Here is a 17,196-nt window from a genome sequence, read left to right on the forward strand (position 1 = left end):
CACTTGGTGTCGCTTGCATGGAGGGAAAGAGGGAGGAGTGGGGGCGCGGGGGGCTCAGCAGGCTGAACAACGAGCTCTTTATAATGATTGACTGTTTTCAGGGTGACTCATCATACCTCACAGTCCCGTCTGAGGCCGGAGGAGGCCCGTCCTCGTTTTTTCTGAATGACACGCTGCGTTTTTTAGGACATCAGGATTTCACGTTGAGGCAATCACTCCGACAAATATCAACTTACTGAATGTACATGTTCATGTACGTTATATTTACACAGAAATCTGTGAGCAGGACTGGAACGTTTCAGCCCTTAAATGTGGTTTTTGTTGCTGCTTGTTGGGAGAAACTGGAATTAATTTCACTTGCTGCTGGTTTTAACTCTGTGGAGAGAAAAGGAACAAACCTGTTAAAGACAGCAGGTATGTTTCAACCTTTTCCCTCTGTAATCCAAACAAGGGTAGGGTCCCGAGCAAGGCAAACATAAATGCCAGTTAGTCATGGCCAGGCAGCCATTATAAACTTTATGGAATGGTGTCACATCCTGGGAGACGTTACAGAACATCTGTTTACTTTTGGATTTGGAGACATGTTCCTGACGGTCGTTTCCCTCTTTTTCTGCCAGAATCCCGGAGTTTCCTGGAAAGCATGAATCATGCCGGCGACTCCACGGACGGAGAGCTGTTCAGATCAGACGTACCCGCCACTCCTGCTTCCTGTCAGCGGATCTTTGGCTCCATGTGCTCGGTGTCATCCGGCAGCCCACTCCCACACACAGACAGGTACACGCAAAGTCACGCAGAAACACACTGAAACCTGCAGGTATTAGAAGAAAAACGACTGAAAATGCAAAATGTGGCAGAAAATTGGGTTGTAAAAACAGGGGAACTTGTGAGTGAACAGTGAACGAGCTGCACCAGCGTTCAGTTTGAGCTGCTGCTCGAAGCTGGTCTCTGATGAAGCACCAGGTGGGAAAATGGTGTCGCCTTTACATCCACATCGCAGACCTTTCAGCACACGTCTGTGGCTCCAGCACTGTTTCCTGATGCCGATGCATTCCTCCTGTAGACGCATCCCTCTTCACACATCTCTGCCTGCTCAGAATCCTCTTCCAGGCAACCTGCAGCGATGCACGCCGAGGCCTTGGAGGGATATTTCAGAGCAGTGAAATCATCACATCATCCTGAAGAGAAATATTTAGTTTTATTTGTTCTCTGAAAACGCTTTTTATCTTCATGTTTGTTATATTTTCATTCTTCTTCTCCATTTTCCATCCTGCCTGCAGCTCCACTCCGCCTCCCGTGTGGCACCACCAAACTCCAAACTCCCTGAACTCCCCGTATCCTCCCCAGCCCTCGCCTCCTCTCCCCCATAGCACTCCCAATGCCCACAGCTCTCCCCGAGAAGCTCTGAAAAGCCTGGGAGGGAGTCTGGGGGTCCGAGGAGGGGCAGACAGCGCAGACTTGTCTTCGCTGTTGTTGCTGGGAAATGGCAGCTTGGAGCACAGCCTGCTGGAGGCCGTAGAAGGTCTCGGGAGGCTGAACATCGGGGGAGACGAGAGCCTCACGCCGCTGCTGCCTGGGAAGAGAAGAGGATGCGAGGTGGGCGAGGCGGGCTCACGCTCGCCGTCTCTGAGCGGGTTCTCCAGCCCCCACAGCGGCAGCAGCCTCAGCATCCCCTTCTCCTCCTCCATGACCCCTGACCCCTTCAGAGGACTCAGTGGGGCCACGTCACCCGGAGCAGGTATGCTGTTAGCGTGCATTGATGATCAGATCTTCAGTCCTCGAGGGCCACAATCCTGCAGGTTTTCCATGTATCCCTGCTCCAACAGACCTAACTCACCATGCAGAACTTCATTGGATCTGATTAATGTGAGCCAGGTGTGTTGGAAAAGGGACATATGGAAAACCTGCAGGACAGCGGCCCTGGAGGACCGACTGTGGACAGATCCAGTCATCATTTATGGTTCTGCATGTTGCATTTTATTTATCACGTAAACCAAGCTCCACTGCAACTCCTCCATGATCCTCTGGCAGCAGGGGACATTTACTCGCTTAAGCTTAAAATCTTCTGGAAAAGATTCTCAAATGGATCAAAGTTTTGTCCCTTTTAGGGTCAAATCGAATTAAAGAAAAATTTCTCTGCAACAAAAACGTACAAAACTCCCAAAGTGTGAGTTAAAGCTGAACTAAACAAAAGACATTAAGTTACAGCTCAACTTACTTTTAACCTTTTGTTGATTTTTAAGTTTTTATTTTTATTTTTTGTCATTCTATGAACAGTTCATGTGTTTGTTGTTTATTATGCATCATTTCCTTAAACCTTCATTCATTCAGTCATTTTCCAAACCGCTCTTTCTGATTAGGGGTCGCGGGAAGCTGGAGCTTATCCCAGTAGTCCATCGCAGGGCCACACAGAGAGACAGACAACCCTTCATGCTCACTCCTAGGGACAGTTTAGAGTAACCAGTTAACCTAACGTGCATGTCTCTGGACGGTGGGAGGAAGCTGCAGAACCCAGAGAACATGCATACAGTGGAGAACATGTAGACACCACACAGAAAGCCCCCCTCCTCCCAGCAAAGGATCAAACCAGTGACCCTTTTTTGCTGTAACCACTACGCCACCATGCAGCTCTTCTTAAACCTTCTGCTTTGTTTTGCTTTCCATTCCCTCCTCCTGTTGTTACAACACATCATGTTGCCTCATCTCTTCGGTTTTGTTGATTTATAAATTCAACAGCTTTCCCCACAATCTTAAAGCAAATAAAACATAGATAAAACCTTCTTTTCATCATATTAAGCACGGCGAGTGTGTTGGAAACAGGTTGAAGCTCTGATCTATGTCTCAGACCTCACCAGCAACCAGCAGGGACGTTTGGAGACCAAGCAGAGATGTTGTTCGATCTGTCGGGTGCAGAGAGGGATGCTGCATCGTTGTGTTGTGCAGCATAATGTGACCTTCATGGAGGAGTTTTTATGCATCCTCAGCTGCTACTAAATATCTAGAAACAAATTCTGTGGTCTGATAAAAATATTTGTTGGATTCTTTTTTATGACAATGAGAAGCATTTTTGTTAGAAAATGAGTGGATCAGTGGTGGAGACGGCTATAAACTGCTTTTCTGCAGGCAAGCATCAAACCATTTGAGATTAAGAGGAATATAATAAATGAGTGTCAGCTTCTACAGCAGAATAATGACCCTAAAATGACCTCAGCAGGTGGAAGCTGATGGTTTTGCCTTTATTGTTCTAAAAACCCCTCCATGCCAGATGACTCAGAAGCAGAAACCTCTTGACATAAAGCCGTTATACTCGGCTGGGAGGAAGTCGCTATGCTCTGACCATGAAGGGTCAAAAGGAATAAAATCAGAGATGAAACATCTGTAACATCTTCAGCAAGATTCAAAAGCAAAAGGTGTTAAAATCAGGCCTCATTTTCCTCCTTTATTTCTACAGTCAGCGCTTCTCTAATGTCCCAAACGTCCCATCTGGTGTTGCTGTTTGTCACGTTAAGCTGCAACAAAGTCAGACAGTTACAATAAATAGTTGCAAAGCTGCTTTTTTTTTTTTTTTTTTTTTTAAATATATCCACTTGACTGCAGAGGCCAGTGGTGTAGTGGTCCCTCGTGAAGTGGGTATACTCTCAGTTTTTCCACCCTTTTTTTTTTTTTTTTTTAAAAACAGACAAAAAGTAGCCTAGAAAAACGTTTCAGGAAAAGTGACGTCTAAGACTTCTCGTCTACACCCATCAGTAGATTAACTCAGTATCATTTCTGCTCTTCGCTTTCAGGGAAGAAGGGTTCTGAAATGACTAAACCAGGGTCACCCTGTTAACTTCAGACATAATAAAGATATATATATATATATATATATATATATATATATATATATATATATATATATATATATATTTATGTCTATTAGCCGTCTCTCTCGCTGGTCTTGGGTCAGTGGGCCAGTGAGAGACAGGCTAGTAATAGACATATATACATATATCTTTATTATGTCTAAAGTTAACACAGCTGATGTCTAACTGCACCAGTAACATTAGCTCAGCTGCTGGACCACGTAGATATCTGTGTCAGGATGTTTGTAATTGTAAAAGCAGCATCACAGGGGTTTAGAAGTGGGTATACTCGGTGCTGATTGAAAAAGAAGTGGGTATACTCCGTATACCTGCGTATACCCTGGCCTACACCACTGGCAGAGGCTGCTGCAGCACGATGCAGCTGGAAGAAATGAGATGCATTAAAGAAACAATGAACCCAAGGTCTGGGACTGCAGGGAGACAGTTGCTGCCATTGCATTGTGGCAGCTTTAACCACAAAGCAAAATGAAGCAACAGATGCAGAGTTCAACTGGCTTCATGGGAATATGATCCTGCAGGCTAACAGAGAGCTTCCATCTGTGTGTTGCAGACTCTGGCAGTAAGCAGGACACTGTGAAGTTTGTTCAGGACACATCTAAGTTCTGGTACAAGCCTGACATTTCCAGAGACCAAGGTAAATATTGGCCTTGGAGCACAGAGCCTGGCGGCTCCTTGTGAGCAGATACTGCACCCTGATGCAAAGTTTTCCCTGCACGCAGTCGGGATTTGTTTCTAACTTTAGCTTATCTCTGCTTCCTCCATCTGCTGACCCCCTGAGCAGCCATCGCCGTGTTAAAGGACAAAGAGCCGGGCTCGTTCATCGTCAGAGACAGCCACTCCTTTCGAGGGGCGTACGGATTGGCCATGAAGGTGGCCACGCCTCCTCCGTCCGTCCTGCAGCAGAGTAAAAAAGGTCGGTGGATGCAGAAACTACTGAAACTAATGAATTTCTTGATGTTAAGTTGAAGTTTTTCACACTTTCTGAGCTGTTTGCTTCCTCATATTAATCCTTTTGCTTGTCAGGTGAATATGTTGGGCTGAAATGTTTGCTTTTATTGACATTCCTGCAGTTGATTTGTCAAACGAGCTGGTGAGACACTTCCTGATAGAATGCACACAGAAAGGAGTTCGACTGAAAGGCTGCCCCAACGAGCCGTACTTCGGTGAGAATCCTCCTCTGTGAGGGATTAGTTTCTACTTTTTTTCTCTCATTTTCAAAGATCCAGAATGTTTATGTATCCTGTAACATCCATGGAAATGACAAAAGGAGGTACCTTTTTTAATCTGCTTCCTAAAAATGATCCCTTAATGCTCCACCATGGTGGTCTCTGAGGCTCCACAAAGCACAACCACAGGACAGTTGTTTGAGGGATCTCTGCCACCCTCTGCAGGATGTTTTAACAAGGCGCAGCAGCTGATTTGCTTCCTGACAATACTTCTCTTCTCCTGACAGGAAGTCTCACAGCTCTGGTGTGTCAGCACTCCATCACCCCTCTGGCTCTGCCCTGTAAACTAATCCTGCCTGACAGAGGTAAACACCATCTGTGTCACAGTTTGTCAATGAATGGCTTGTTTAATAAAGCTGGGAATGTAACGAGCACCTGAAATCCTCTGAATGCACCACGTTTCCAAACCAAAGCATGCTCCAAAAATCTGCAGCGTTATGTGAGGAATTGTTTACTTCCAGACGTGTTCCTTCATATGGAAGCAGCAGTGTTTCCTAAAATGGAAAACATTTTTTAACATGTTCTATTTAATGATTCATTAGAGCTTATATCAGGTTGCATTATGAGACGAGTCAGTTCCAGTGGTCAGGATTACCACACTTTCAATTCAATTCAATTCAATTCAACTTTATTTATATAGTGTCAAATCACAGCAATGCCATCTCAAGATGCTTTACAGACAGAGGGGAAAACATAATGAAGGCCAATTCATAATAGCCTAAATAAGGAAACCAACAGATTGAGTTGGAGGCTCCAACTCAATCTCCCATCCTGAGCAAGCACACTGGCGACAGTGGGAAGGAAAAAACTCCCTTTTAACAGGAAGGAAACCTCCGGCAGAACCCGGCTCAGGACAGGCAGACATCTGCCTCAATGCCTCACATGTAGAAATGTACACATATACACATTTGAAATAACTTCCAGACCTTGTCAAGTCACTGTAATCATGATATAAAATGTTGTGCTTAAATATTTTGTAATTTTTTATGTATCCATAGTGGTTTGTAAACTAGGACCTGAACAGGAGGGTCTGAGCTTTCAGCACTGCTGCTGTTCAAGGCAACTCCTGACAACCTGGGGGCTCGAAAGACTGTCGAAATATTACAAGTAAAGAAATAAGTAACAGAAAAATATTTAATGGACATAACATAAAACATTTACATACATATGTTAAAAATTTTTTTTATTATATATATATATATATATATATATATATATATATATATATGTATATATATATATATATATATATATATATATATATATATATATATATATATATATATATATGTATATATATATATATATATATATGTGTATATGTATATATATATATATATATATATATATATATATATATATATATATATATATATATATATATATATATGTGTATATGTATATATATATATATATATATATATATATATGTATATATATATATATATATATATATATATATATATACATATATATATATATATATATATATATATATATATATATATATATATATATATATATATATATATACACTATTCACAAAAAGTTAGGGATATTCAGCTTTTGGGTGAAATTTCACAAAAAGCCTAAAATGCATTCAAACCTGTACAGGTGAACTTAATGTGATCTTCTCTAAGCTTTTAAATGCACATGTCCAACTGTTAAATGTTTCAATAAATTTTGCACAAGTTGCTGTTCTCTAACAAGGAGCTTAACGGCAAAAATCACGGCAGGTGTGTGATCCTTGAATTGACCAATAAATGTCCTGGTTCAATTAGAGCTGGTGTTTAAACAGTTGTCCTCATCATGCTGTTCACATTTTGACATCATGAGACCAAGACGACACCTAACAATGGAACAACAGTCCCTTGCCATTGCGATGCTTCAAACAGGACGTTCTCAGACAGAAGTGGCCACTGAGCTTGGAGTGTCACAGAGTGTCATCAGCAGGTTGCAACAGAGATATGAAGAGACTGGAAGAGTCACAGAAAGGCCTAGAAGTGGACGTCCTTTGGCCACATCCCGTGCTGATGACCGCTACATTGTGAACTTAATGTGATCTTCTCTAAGCTTTTAAATGCACATGTCCAACTGTTAAATGTTTCAATAAATTTTGCACAAGTTGCTGTTCTCTAACAAGGAGCTTAACGGCAAAAATCACGGCAGGTGTGTGATCCTTGAATTGACCAATAAATGTCCTGGTTCAATTAGAGCTGGTGTTTAAACAGTTGTCCTCATCATGCTGTTCACATTTTGACATCATGAGACCAAGACGACACCTAACAATGGAACAACAGTCCCTTGCCATTGCGATGCTTCAAACAGGACGTTCTCAGACAGAAGTGGCCACTGAGCTTGGAGTGTCACAGAGTGTCATCAGCAGGTTGCAACAGAGATATGGAGAGACTGGAAGAGTCACAGAAAGGCCTAGAAGTGGACGTCCTTTGGCCACATCCCGTGCTGATGACCGCTACATTGTGAACACTGCCCTGAGAAACCGGATGATGAATGCCACTCAACTCCAGGCACGTTTAAGAGAGGTGAGAGGCACCCAAGTGTCACGTCAGACCATTCCAAACCGTTTCCATCAGCGTGGTCTGCGTGCTAGACGACCTGCACGGGTACCTGACCACACCACCAGGCACAGGCATCATCGTCTTGCATGGGCCAGGGAGCATTTACGCTGGACGAGGAACCAGTGGGCCTCAGTGCTGTTCTCTGATGAAAGTCGATTCACACTGAGCAGAAATGATGGCCGGCAACGATGTTGGAGACGTCAGGGAGAGCGCTATGCATCAGCCACTGTTGTCACCAGGCCAGCTTTTGGTGGTGGCGGTGTTACAGTGTGGGCAGGGGTGTCCACTTGGTACAGAACTGCCCTACACTTTGTGAATGGTACAGTGACAAGCCCATACTACCTGAATAACAGCATTAATCCAGTGATTGTCCCCCTACATGAACAGCACAGGCCTAATTTCATCTTCATGGACGACAATGCTCCTGCTCATCGAGGCCGCATCATCAGGGAACGGCTGTTGGAGACTGGTGTACCTCAAATGGAATGGCCTGCACTCTCTCCAGACCTGAATCCCATTGAAAACCTGTGGGATCAGCTGAGCCGTCGTGTAGAGGCTCGAGACCCTGCACCCCAGAACCTCAATGACCTGAGGGCTGCCCTTCAAGAAGAGTGGGATGCCATGCCTCAGCAGGCAATAAGTTGCCTTGTGAACAGCATGAGACGTCGTTGTCAAGCTGTAATTGATGCTCAAGGGCACATGACGAGATATTGAGACGTTCAAATTTTTTGTTGTGGTGTAACTACCATTGTTGTTACCTTTTGTGTTGAATGAATTTTTTGAGATGAGGAAATCAGTAGTGCATCCTTCTACTTAAATGTCTTACTTTTATGATATTATATCAGTGTAGCATGAACATATTGCACTTTCCATAAATTTCACCTGAAAACCAAATATCCCTAACTTTTTGTGAGTAGTGTATATATATATATATATATATATATATATACACTACTCACAAAAAGTTAGGGATATTTGGTTTTCAGGTGAAATTTATGGAAAATGCAATATGTTCATGCTATATATAAATTACCAACAATGATGATCATTGAAAGGATTTAAGATGATGAAAGTTCAGATTTCAGACTGAACTTCTCTCTGAATGAATGTGTGTATATATATATATATATATATATATATATATATATATATATATATATATATATATATATATATATATATATATATATACGTATATTTATATGTATATGTAAGAATATATAAATAAAATATGCAAAGTTTTTTAAAAGTATAACTGAGGTCAAATATTGCTTTTCCCCCAAATTCCAGTTTGTTGATTAAGTTTTTTAAAAGTCCAGTTCATTACTGCGCTGACTGCCAGAGACACGTGCTGTAATGATGTCTGGCAGCCAACGAGTTAAACAGCCTGAAAATGTAGGTTATTATGCTTTCATTGTACTGCTCCGACACGCTTGAGATGAAATTGCACTGCATGTGACCTCTGATTGGTTTAGACCAGGGGTTACCACCCTACCATCCTGTAGGTTTAGGAGTTTCCTTGCTACAACACACTTGATTCAAATGAAAATGTTCTTCAACAACATGTTGTCAATGTCTGCAGCTGCTTGTTAATGAGTCATTCATTTGGATCAAGTGTGTTGGAGCGGGGGAATGCTAAAACCTGCAGGATGGTAGCTCTCCAGGACCGGAGTTGGTGAACCCTGGTTTAGGCGCTGAAAAACGTTTCTGAACCTCTGGGTTAGAGGGAAACTGTTGATGTGACAGGAGGTCATGACCTTTTGCCACAGTTCACAGTAGCAGTTCACAGTGTGAACTGCTACTTGTGTTTCTGCTCATCTCGATGTCACATTTAAAGTTGCGTGTCAGAAAAACGAGGAAAAAGTTGATAGTAGTAACAAGTAAATGAGATTCCACTGTCATACGAAAGGCAGCCGTTTCTCTCTGGTGGCGTTTCACCTGAAAACCTGAACATACGACCACAGATTCAAACTGCTCACATGTAAAAAGGTTTATTAAACTTGAACTGTTCTGTGCATGTCCAGCATTGACACAGTTTGCATGCTTCTGTGAGTGTAAACTCTGCTTTTGCTGGCAGACCCGTTGGAGGAGCTGAACGACTCGTCTGCGCAGACGGCAACAAACTCGGCTGCTGAACTTCTCAAACAGGGAGCAGGTACACATCTACACAAGTCCTCCTGATTCCCCCCCAGTCAGGCATGGAAACGTTTCCAGCATCCCTCTGGGTGAATATCTCCTTTAATCAGCATGTGTGTGTGTGTGTGTGTGTGTGTGTGTGTGTGTGCTAGCGTGTAACGTATGGTACCTGGGCTCTGTGGATCTGGAATCTCTGACGGGACACCAGGCGGTTCAGAAGGCCACCACGCTGACGCTCTCCATGGACCCCCCGCCGGCCTCCACTGTCGTCCACTTTAAGGTGTCGGCTCAGGGAATCACGCTCACTGACAACCAGAGGAAGTGAGTGTTTGCCCACCTACACAAACACACACACACACACACACACACACACACACACACACACACACACACACACACACACACACACACACACAGATTTGAAGTGATCACATGGGAATCATGTGTGTTTGTTGTTTTGAACCTGCAGGTTGTTCTTCAGGAGACACTACGCTGTCAACACCGTTATTTTCTGTTCTCTGGACCCACAGGGGAGGAAGTGAGTTTTCCTGCCAACTTAACACACACACGCACACATTTGAGATGATTTTGCTATAAAATTACCAACAATGATGATCATTGAAAGGATTTAAGATGATGAAAGTTCGGATTTCAGACTGAACTTCTCTCTGAATGACTGGGATGTATTCATATATATATATATATATATATATATATATATATATATATATATATATATATATATATATATATATATATATATAATTACAATATAGATAATAAATTAAAAATTGAGTTAATAAAACCAAGATGTCATTGAATCCAGATTGAGTTATGTAAAGTTATAAATAACTTATAATTTAACTGCAATTTAATTTGCAAAATAAAAACAAGACAAACATGAATAAATTCCTGAAAAGAAACATCCTGCAAACATCCTCTAACATCTGGTTGTTGCGTCAAAAGTCAGAGATTCAGATTCATGCTGATAAAAGATTAAAATATGCTAATTAATCACACACCCGCCATGTAATGGATCACACTGGAAACATAAAAGTTGTAAACATCAGATTTAAGTTTTACCTTTAAATATCACAGTTAGTGTCCAGTAATAACCTGCATGTTGTCACATTGCTGGTTGGTGTTTAATAGGCTTAACTGGTTTATGGGTTAGAATCTATTCTGGATCAGAAGAGAACAACACAAAAAGTTCCTTTTCAACAAGGTTTCTGCAGCTGAAGGGACAAAAACAGCTATACACGTATATACGTATAGACGTATATACATATATATAGTAGACGTATATACACGTCTACTGGCATTATACATATTTACATTTACTTATTTAAATGTTTTTGTTTTCAATGTTTTGTGAGAGAAACCCTTCATGTCTTAAATAGAGGTTTAGCGTTATTGTTCTGGTTTCTGCAGGGAAACATGTCTGCTGCTCCCACCAGGTAAACGTCATGCTGGTTCACGTCGGGAGAAAAGCCCTGAGCAAAATTTGAGAATAAGATAGTTGCCGAGCTCGGACAGGGCTCGTGTTTGGATCACACAGATCTGGGTTTAGTTAATACAAGTTGCAACTTTGCAAAATGTTTGTCTGCTTTTGTTTCATGAGGAAAAATAAGCAGAAGAACTTACATAGAATGAGAACATTCATGTTGCTTTTCTACTTGTCGCCAAGGTGTTCACAGACAAAGATGCAGGATTTTAATGCAATAAAATCCTATTTTTCAGCCCAAATACAAAACCTCCGTTAAAATCTAGCTCAGCAGAGTTCCAAGCTGGATAAATCTGACCTGTTCTGACATCTGAAATCCTTTCCAACCAAAAGATCTCAGAGAAAAAGCCATAAAAGTAAATGTTTCTTTCTACGGGTTGCAAGAATGGAGGAAGTTTGGCTGAAAAAGATCATTTTTCCTTTCTGTAAGGCAAGAGCTCACATTCTGAGTTTTGAGTTCGTACAGTCTGTAAAGACTGCTGATGTTGTTTGTGTCTGTGGAAGTTGGAAATCACAATAAAACTGATCGTTTGAACATTTTCTGTGCCAAACAGGTGGACAAGAGACAGTGGCTCCACTGCAAAGTAAGTAACTGCAGAAAACATTCAGACATGAATGAAGCATCGGGGAGGAGGCTCACAGGCGAGGCATAATTCAGCTCTGTGTTTACCAGATCTAGATTAAAAGCTGCAACATTTGATGAAGAGCACATTTTTTTCCTTGCTCTGGTTTGGAGCCTAAAAAGCCAAGTTTTTCTGCTGCAAAAAGTTTTCTGTTTTTTGTAGCACTGCAGCAAAACAAGCTTGATAATCCAGGGGTGTGCAGCTCTGGTCTTCAAGGGCCACAATCCTGCAGGTTTTCAATATATCCCTGCTCCAACACATCTGACTGAAATTAATGAGTCATTGTGCAGAATTCCATAGGCTGTTTAATCTGAATCAGGTGTGTTGGAGCAGAAACACACTGAAAACCTGCAGGACAGCAACCCTCTGACTTTGGACGCCCTGATCTATGCTCTGAGACAGCATCTCTGTTAAAGACGCAGCAGGATAAGTGGTATAAGGGATGAAACAATAAAACTAGATGGAAAATAAAATATTAATGAAATAATTGATGCAACAGGATCATTTTTCTTTATGTTTTAGTTTATTTAATTTCAAAGAAAGCTGTACATTTCCTCCATTTAGGCAAGTTGTGCCATCTTGAACGTTGCCCTTTCTGTCTCTGTCCTACAGGATCTTTGGATTTGTAGCCAGGAAATCTCAGAGCGAGACTGAAAACATTTGCCACCTGTTTGCCGAGCACGACCCCGAGCAGCCAGCGAGCGCCATCGTAAACTTTGTCTCAAAGGTTATGATTGGTTCCCATAAGAAGTGAGGAGATGCGAGCTGCAACATGAAACATATGGAGCTCCAGCGCTGACACAACTTAAATATTAAAGAAGGACCAGTAGCCAAAAAGTACAAGCCCACACGGCAGAGGCGGATCCTGCTGGTCCCTCCCTCCTGCAGACTGAACTCTTGGCTGCACTGCAGGATGCGGACACTAGAGGGAGACAAAACTCTGATGTATCAGCAGGAAGCTGGAATTACTTCCATTTTTAAGGATTATTAAATCACAAACTTCTGAACAGATGCAGAATGAGGGAAGTTTTCTGTAAAAGCTGGGCCATTTCATTTCTACATTTAGGCTAAAAGTTCTTCACACTGAGTTTGCTTGTTGCTGACGGTGAAAACTGTCCAATTACAGGTTCAAACCCAGAGACTGTCGGCTATTTTGCCATGAACATGTGTTTGTAATTGTACTATCCAAACCTTTTTACATGTAACAATGTGGAAATCAGGCAGCAACGGTGGTAATGAGGCAGATTGCGATATTAAAAGGAAACCCAGACAAAGGCAGCAATACGACTTCCCTGATGAATTATTATGAACTCTTATATCTATCCCTTATTACAAATGTCTCAAAGTTTCTTAAATGTACCTGCCATTTTATTTTTGTATATTAACACATTCTGTACATTAGGAAAAAAAGGAAATTATCATTTATAATGTTGTGGAAGAAAATAATGAGCTGTTTCCCCAGCCTGTCTCTGTATAATCGACCATAGTGTTGTTTTACTGATGAGGTTGTTTATGTTCCTCTCCACTTAATACAGATTTAAGTACAGCGTGCCCCAAGTTGCCTCACTTTGCAGATTTTTTGTACATTTATATTTTCCACAGACTGATAAACCTGAATGCATAACAAGTTTGGTTTACATGTACCAGTCAAAAGTTTAGACACATTTTCCCTTTTGATCTAATGTGCTCAAGATTTTAACTGGTACTGCTATAACATCCTCTTTTCTCTCTCTCACACACACACTTATATATATTTATGTGTGTGTGTGTATATATATGTATATATATATATATATATATATATATACATACATGTATATATGTTGTGGACTACAGATCATTAGAAGTCATTATTCTTGGATTTTTTCTGCCTTTTTTCGTGGTTAAAACCTCATCCATCCATCCATCCATTTTCTTTACCGCTTCGTCCAGTTAAGGCATGCCGGGAAAGCTGGAGCCCATCCCAGCAATCACTGGGTGAGAGAGAAGAAACATCCTGGACAGTTCGCCAGTCCATCACATGGTTGAAACTTCCTTCATCAAAATGTTTCTGTCCTTCTGGCCGATCTCTAGAAATAGTTTGACCGTCCATGACGACTGTCCTGGCAGCAACTAAAGCTGCAGCAACATTCTTTATTTTTCATCTTGTTTCACATTTCTGCAGCTTTTTGTTGGGTAAACACGACCTTCTGACAGATTTTCTTTGAGTTGAGAACATCAGACAGACGGGAGTTTTAAACCATAAATCACATGCCTTTTTGTCAAGTGTCCTGACAACAACATGCTTGATATTTTACTGGGAGTGGCGCAACGCTCAATACTGGGATCTCTTATTTTCACAATATTAAACAGCTTTTCTGGTGTTATCATCCACTTGCATGGTTCCTGATGTTTCTGCTAGACAGAGGAAACTTAAACAGATCTACTCTGCTCACTGAATCACTTCCTGGTTTCACCAAAAAGTCTCAGCACTAAAGACGACCACCTGAAAAGTTTAACCTCTCCTCCAATCTGCTAATCCAACATAAAATCTCTTTTAAAACTTCCTCTTCATTTTTTTCCAACTCAATACGTGAAAAAAAATACCTTTCCTGATACAGTTCATCCAATACCTCACACTCCAACTGCCCTGTTCACACCTCTCTATGTCCTACTGTGTGATTTAAATAAAACAGATTTGGTGCTTAATGTCTGCAGAGTTTCAATTTGAAAGTAGAAATGAACTAAGTACAATAAAAAAGACAAGATCCCAAATGAGTTTGACCTGACACAGTTATCTGTAAACAAATAAACGAAAAAAACGGGGGTGTGCAAACACAGAAATGCAAGGCGAAACCTCAACACATGAGCAAACACACACACACACACACACACACACACACACACACACACACACACACACACACACACACACACACACACACACACACACACACACACACACACACACAAACTCCCACCATCAACAGTCAGGTAGTTTGTATTACTTGTAGTACATTCCTGCATTTACACATAATTGAAAAATCCAGATATTTTTGATCCATAACTCTGCCATGTGTCACACTTTAAGCCATTTTTACAGTAAATCTAAGAGTTTTCCTAAGTTATATCATGTGGCGCTAGTTTGGTGACGGGCATTTGGGTTTAAAAACAGCCACTCAAGTCATCCCACCAGTAGCACCAGCTGCTCATATAAACAATTTCTATGTGAATTTAGAAGGTACATTTCATTTGCATGGGGGAAAACATGTTCATTTTGGGTGAACTACTCCTTTTCCAACCTTTGTTTTAGTTTCCAGGGTTGCCAACAGATGGCAGTAACCAACCACCAGAATTTCACACTGAAGCAAGAACTTTAAAGTACTGGAGTAAGAAAATCAGTCTGGTTCTCGCAAATCAGCCTTTCTGAGCAGAGTGGACTTCCAGCAGGAAACTGTCCACACATGCACAAACTCCCCTCCTGAACACACTCAAAGTGTGTGTGTGTGTGTGTGTGTGTGTGTGTGTGTGTGTGTGTGTGTGTGTGTGTGTGTGTGTGTGTGTGTGTGTGAGAGAGAGAGAGAGAGAGAGAGAGAGAGAGAGAGATTCTGGAACTGGTGTAACCATGGCAGAAGAGGATGGATGTCCAGGTGCTTCGCAGCCTGACTGATGGCCGTCTGTCTCGGTCTGAAGGCCGGATCATCGGATAAGAGCTCTGAATGGGGCTCTGTTCAGGTTCCTGGTCTCTGTGGGGAGCGCTGAGGAACTGGAAGTGGGACAGAGACGTGGGGACACATTGCCATCCTGCAGTCCTGCCTGGCCTGGGGGGACAGCATGGAGGGTGAGGGGGTGCAGTGATGGTGTGTGTGTGTGTCTGTGTGTGTGAGTGGGGGTGGCTGTCGGTGGTGGATGACCTCACCATTACGGAAAACTTTCCCACAGCCTGCACACAAAGAAGGCCGTCAAAAGGTAAAAAGGATGAGAAAGAATAGAAATTTAATACAGTGTGTAAAAAAGGGAGGCAAAGTGCGGAAAAGCGGCGAGTCGATGAGAAAGAGGCTGATTTGGAGGGGGAGTCGTGTTGCCTTTTCAGCGCTTCACAGATTCTCGGGGTTGATAGAAGCCTTGCTTTTCCCTCAGATGGGCCAGACTCAGACTCGGCTCGCAGCAGCAGCCCTCCGTCCTCCTTCTGCTGAGTCACCAGCCGCCATTTTCTCCCCCGGCTGGACCTCCGCTTGCACTTCCTGCTGCACTTCCTGCCAGGCGGCTCACCAGCACCTGGTGGCAAGGTGCTTTTCACAGCCGGAGAGCGGCTGTTGCTGCTGGACGACATCACATTCCTGGCATTGCTCGCTCCGAATGGTGTTTGGAAATCCAAAGGCTGGCTTCCGTTCGGGAATGCCTCCCTCACAGAGTCCCTCTCAGCTGCTGATCCCCGGCCTCCTCTCACTTTATTTGAGTTAGCTATTTAAAGCCTGTGCTAAGTGCGCTGCTGGCTGCACAGGGGGAGCAAACACACACTCCGTCTCACACGCTAAAACCACAACGACCCACAAATAATCCCATTCCTATTTTTAAATTGGTTTGCTGAGAGGACAGAGCCTGCAGGGCTGACGGCGTAAAAAGTACTGATTTACTTTTTACTTGTCAACTAAACCGAGTTTGATCTGAGTCTCATCCAGTGAAAGTAACGGATAAATATTTTACCCATTACTACAGAGGTAAATATACATGTTCATACTGGAAATATTGCAACCAAAATACATTTTTGTAGAGTTTCTGGAAAATAGTTTCCCCTTTCTCATAGTTTAATTTTATTGCTAATTCTTACAGTGCTAAAGCTAACAAGTAGCCAAATGTCAACAAACAGTTTATTATGATTTTCATATTTCATAAACAAATGACTTCTTCACAACAAAACGTTTTCTCATCTAAAATGGGATTTTCACATAAGCTGGGGCAGCTCCGTTTCCCACTCTGCTGCATCTAGAAACATCTGGAAAGCAAGGAGACCAGCTGCTGGATGTTTGGGAAAGTGAATTCAGATGCAGATGAGCCGGTTCAGCATCCAGACTTCTACAGCGAGACATTACGCCTGATGCAGATTCAGCGTGCAGTTTAGCATTGCTTTGATAAGAAAAGCCTTCCCTTAGAAAAGCTTTTAGCTGGACGACAGCATACATTCTTCTAAAACAGGAGGGTCAAACTCCAGTCCAGGAGGGTCGGTATCCGGCAGGTTTTTGTTGTTTCCCTCCACCAACACAGCTGATTCGAATCAAATGCATCCAG

General features: G+C 42.2%; 1 protein-coding gene across 1 annotated transcript in view; it reads left to right on the forward strand.

Moving 5' to 3' along the window:
* Window positions 1-13,474, forward strand: part of LOC306759467 (tensin-3-like) — a gene marked incomplete at its 5' end in the record, with an annotated part of 57,205 nt that extends 43,731 nt beyond the window's left edge. Inside the window, 11 exons of the mRNA XM_079245133.1 lie at window positions 618-774; window positions 1,278-1,735; window positions 4,411-4,494; window positions 4,642-4,773; window positions 4,931-5,023; window positions 5,314-5,391; window positions 9,743-9,820; window positions 9,954-10,122; window positions 10,271-10,339; window positions 11,860-11,889; window positions 12,541-13,474. Coding sequence (XP_079101259.1) covers window positions 618-774; window positions 1,278-1,735; window positions 4,411-4,494; window positions 4,642-4,773; window positions 4,931-5,023; window positions 5,314-5,391; window positions 9,743-9,820; window positions 9,954-10,122; window positions 10,271-10,339; window positions 11,860-11,889; window positions 12,541-12,682 — 1,490 coding nt within the window. The 3' untranslated portion in view covers window positions 12,683-13,474. The remainder of the gene's footprint in view (window positions 1-617; window positions 775-1,277; window positions 1,736-4,410; window positions 4,495-4,641; window positions 4,774-4,930; window positions 5,024-5,313; window positions 5,392-9,742; window positions 9,821-9,953; window positions 10,123-10,270; window positions 10,340-11,859; window positions 11,890-12,540) is intronic.
* Between the last annotated feature and the right edge of the window lie 3,722 nt (window positions 13,475-17,196).

This window comes from Telmatherina bonti, assembly GCF_933228915.1.
Source record: "Telmatherina bonti genome assembly, chromosome: 8".
In the NCBI taxonomy this organism is placed as follows: domain Eukaryota; kingdom Metazoa; phylum Chordata; class Actinopteri; order Atheriniformes; family Telmatherinidae; genus Telmatherina; species Telmatherina bonti.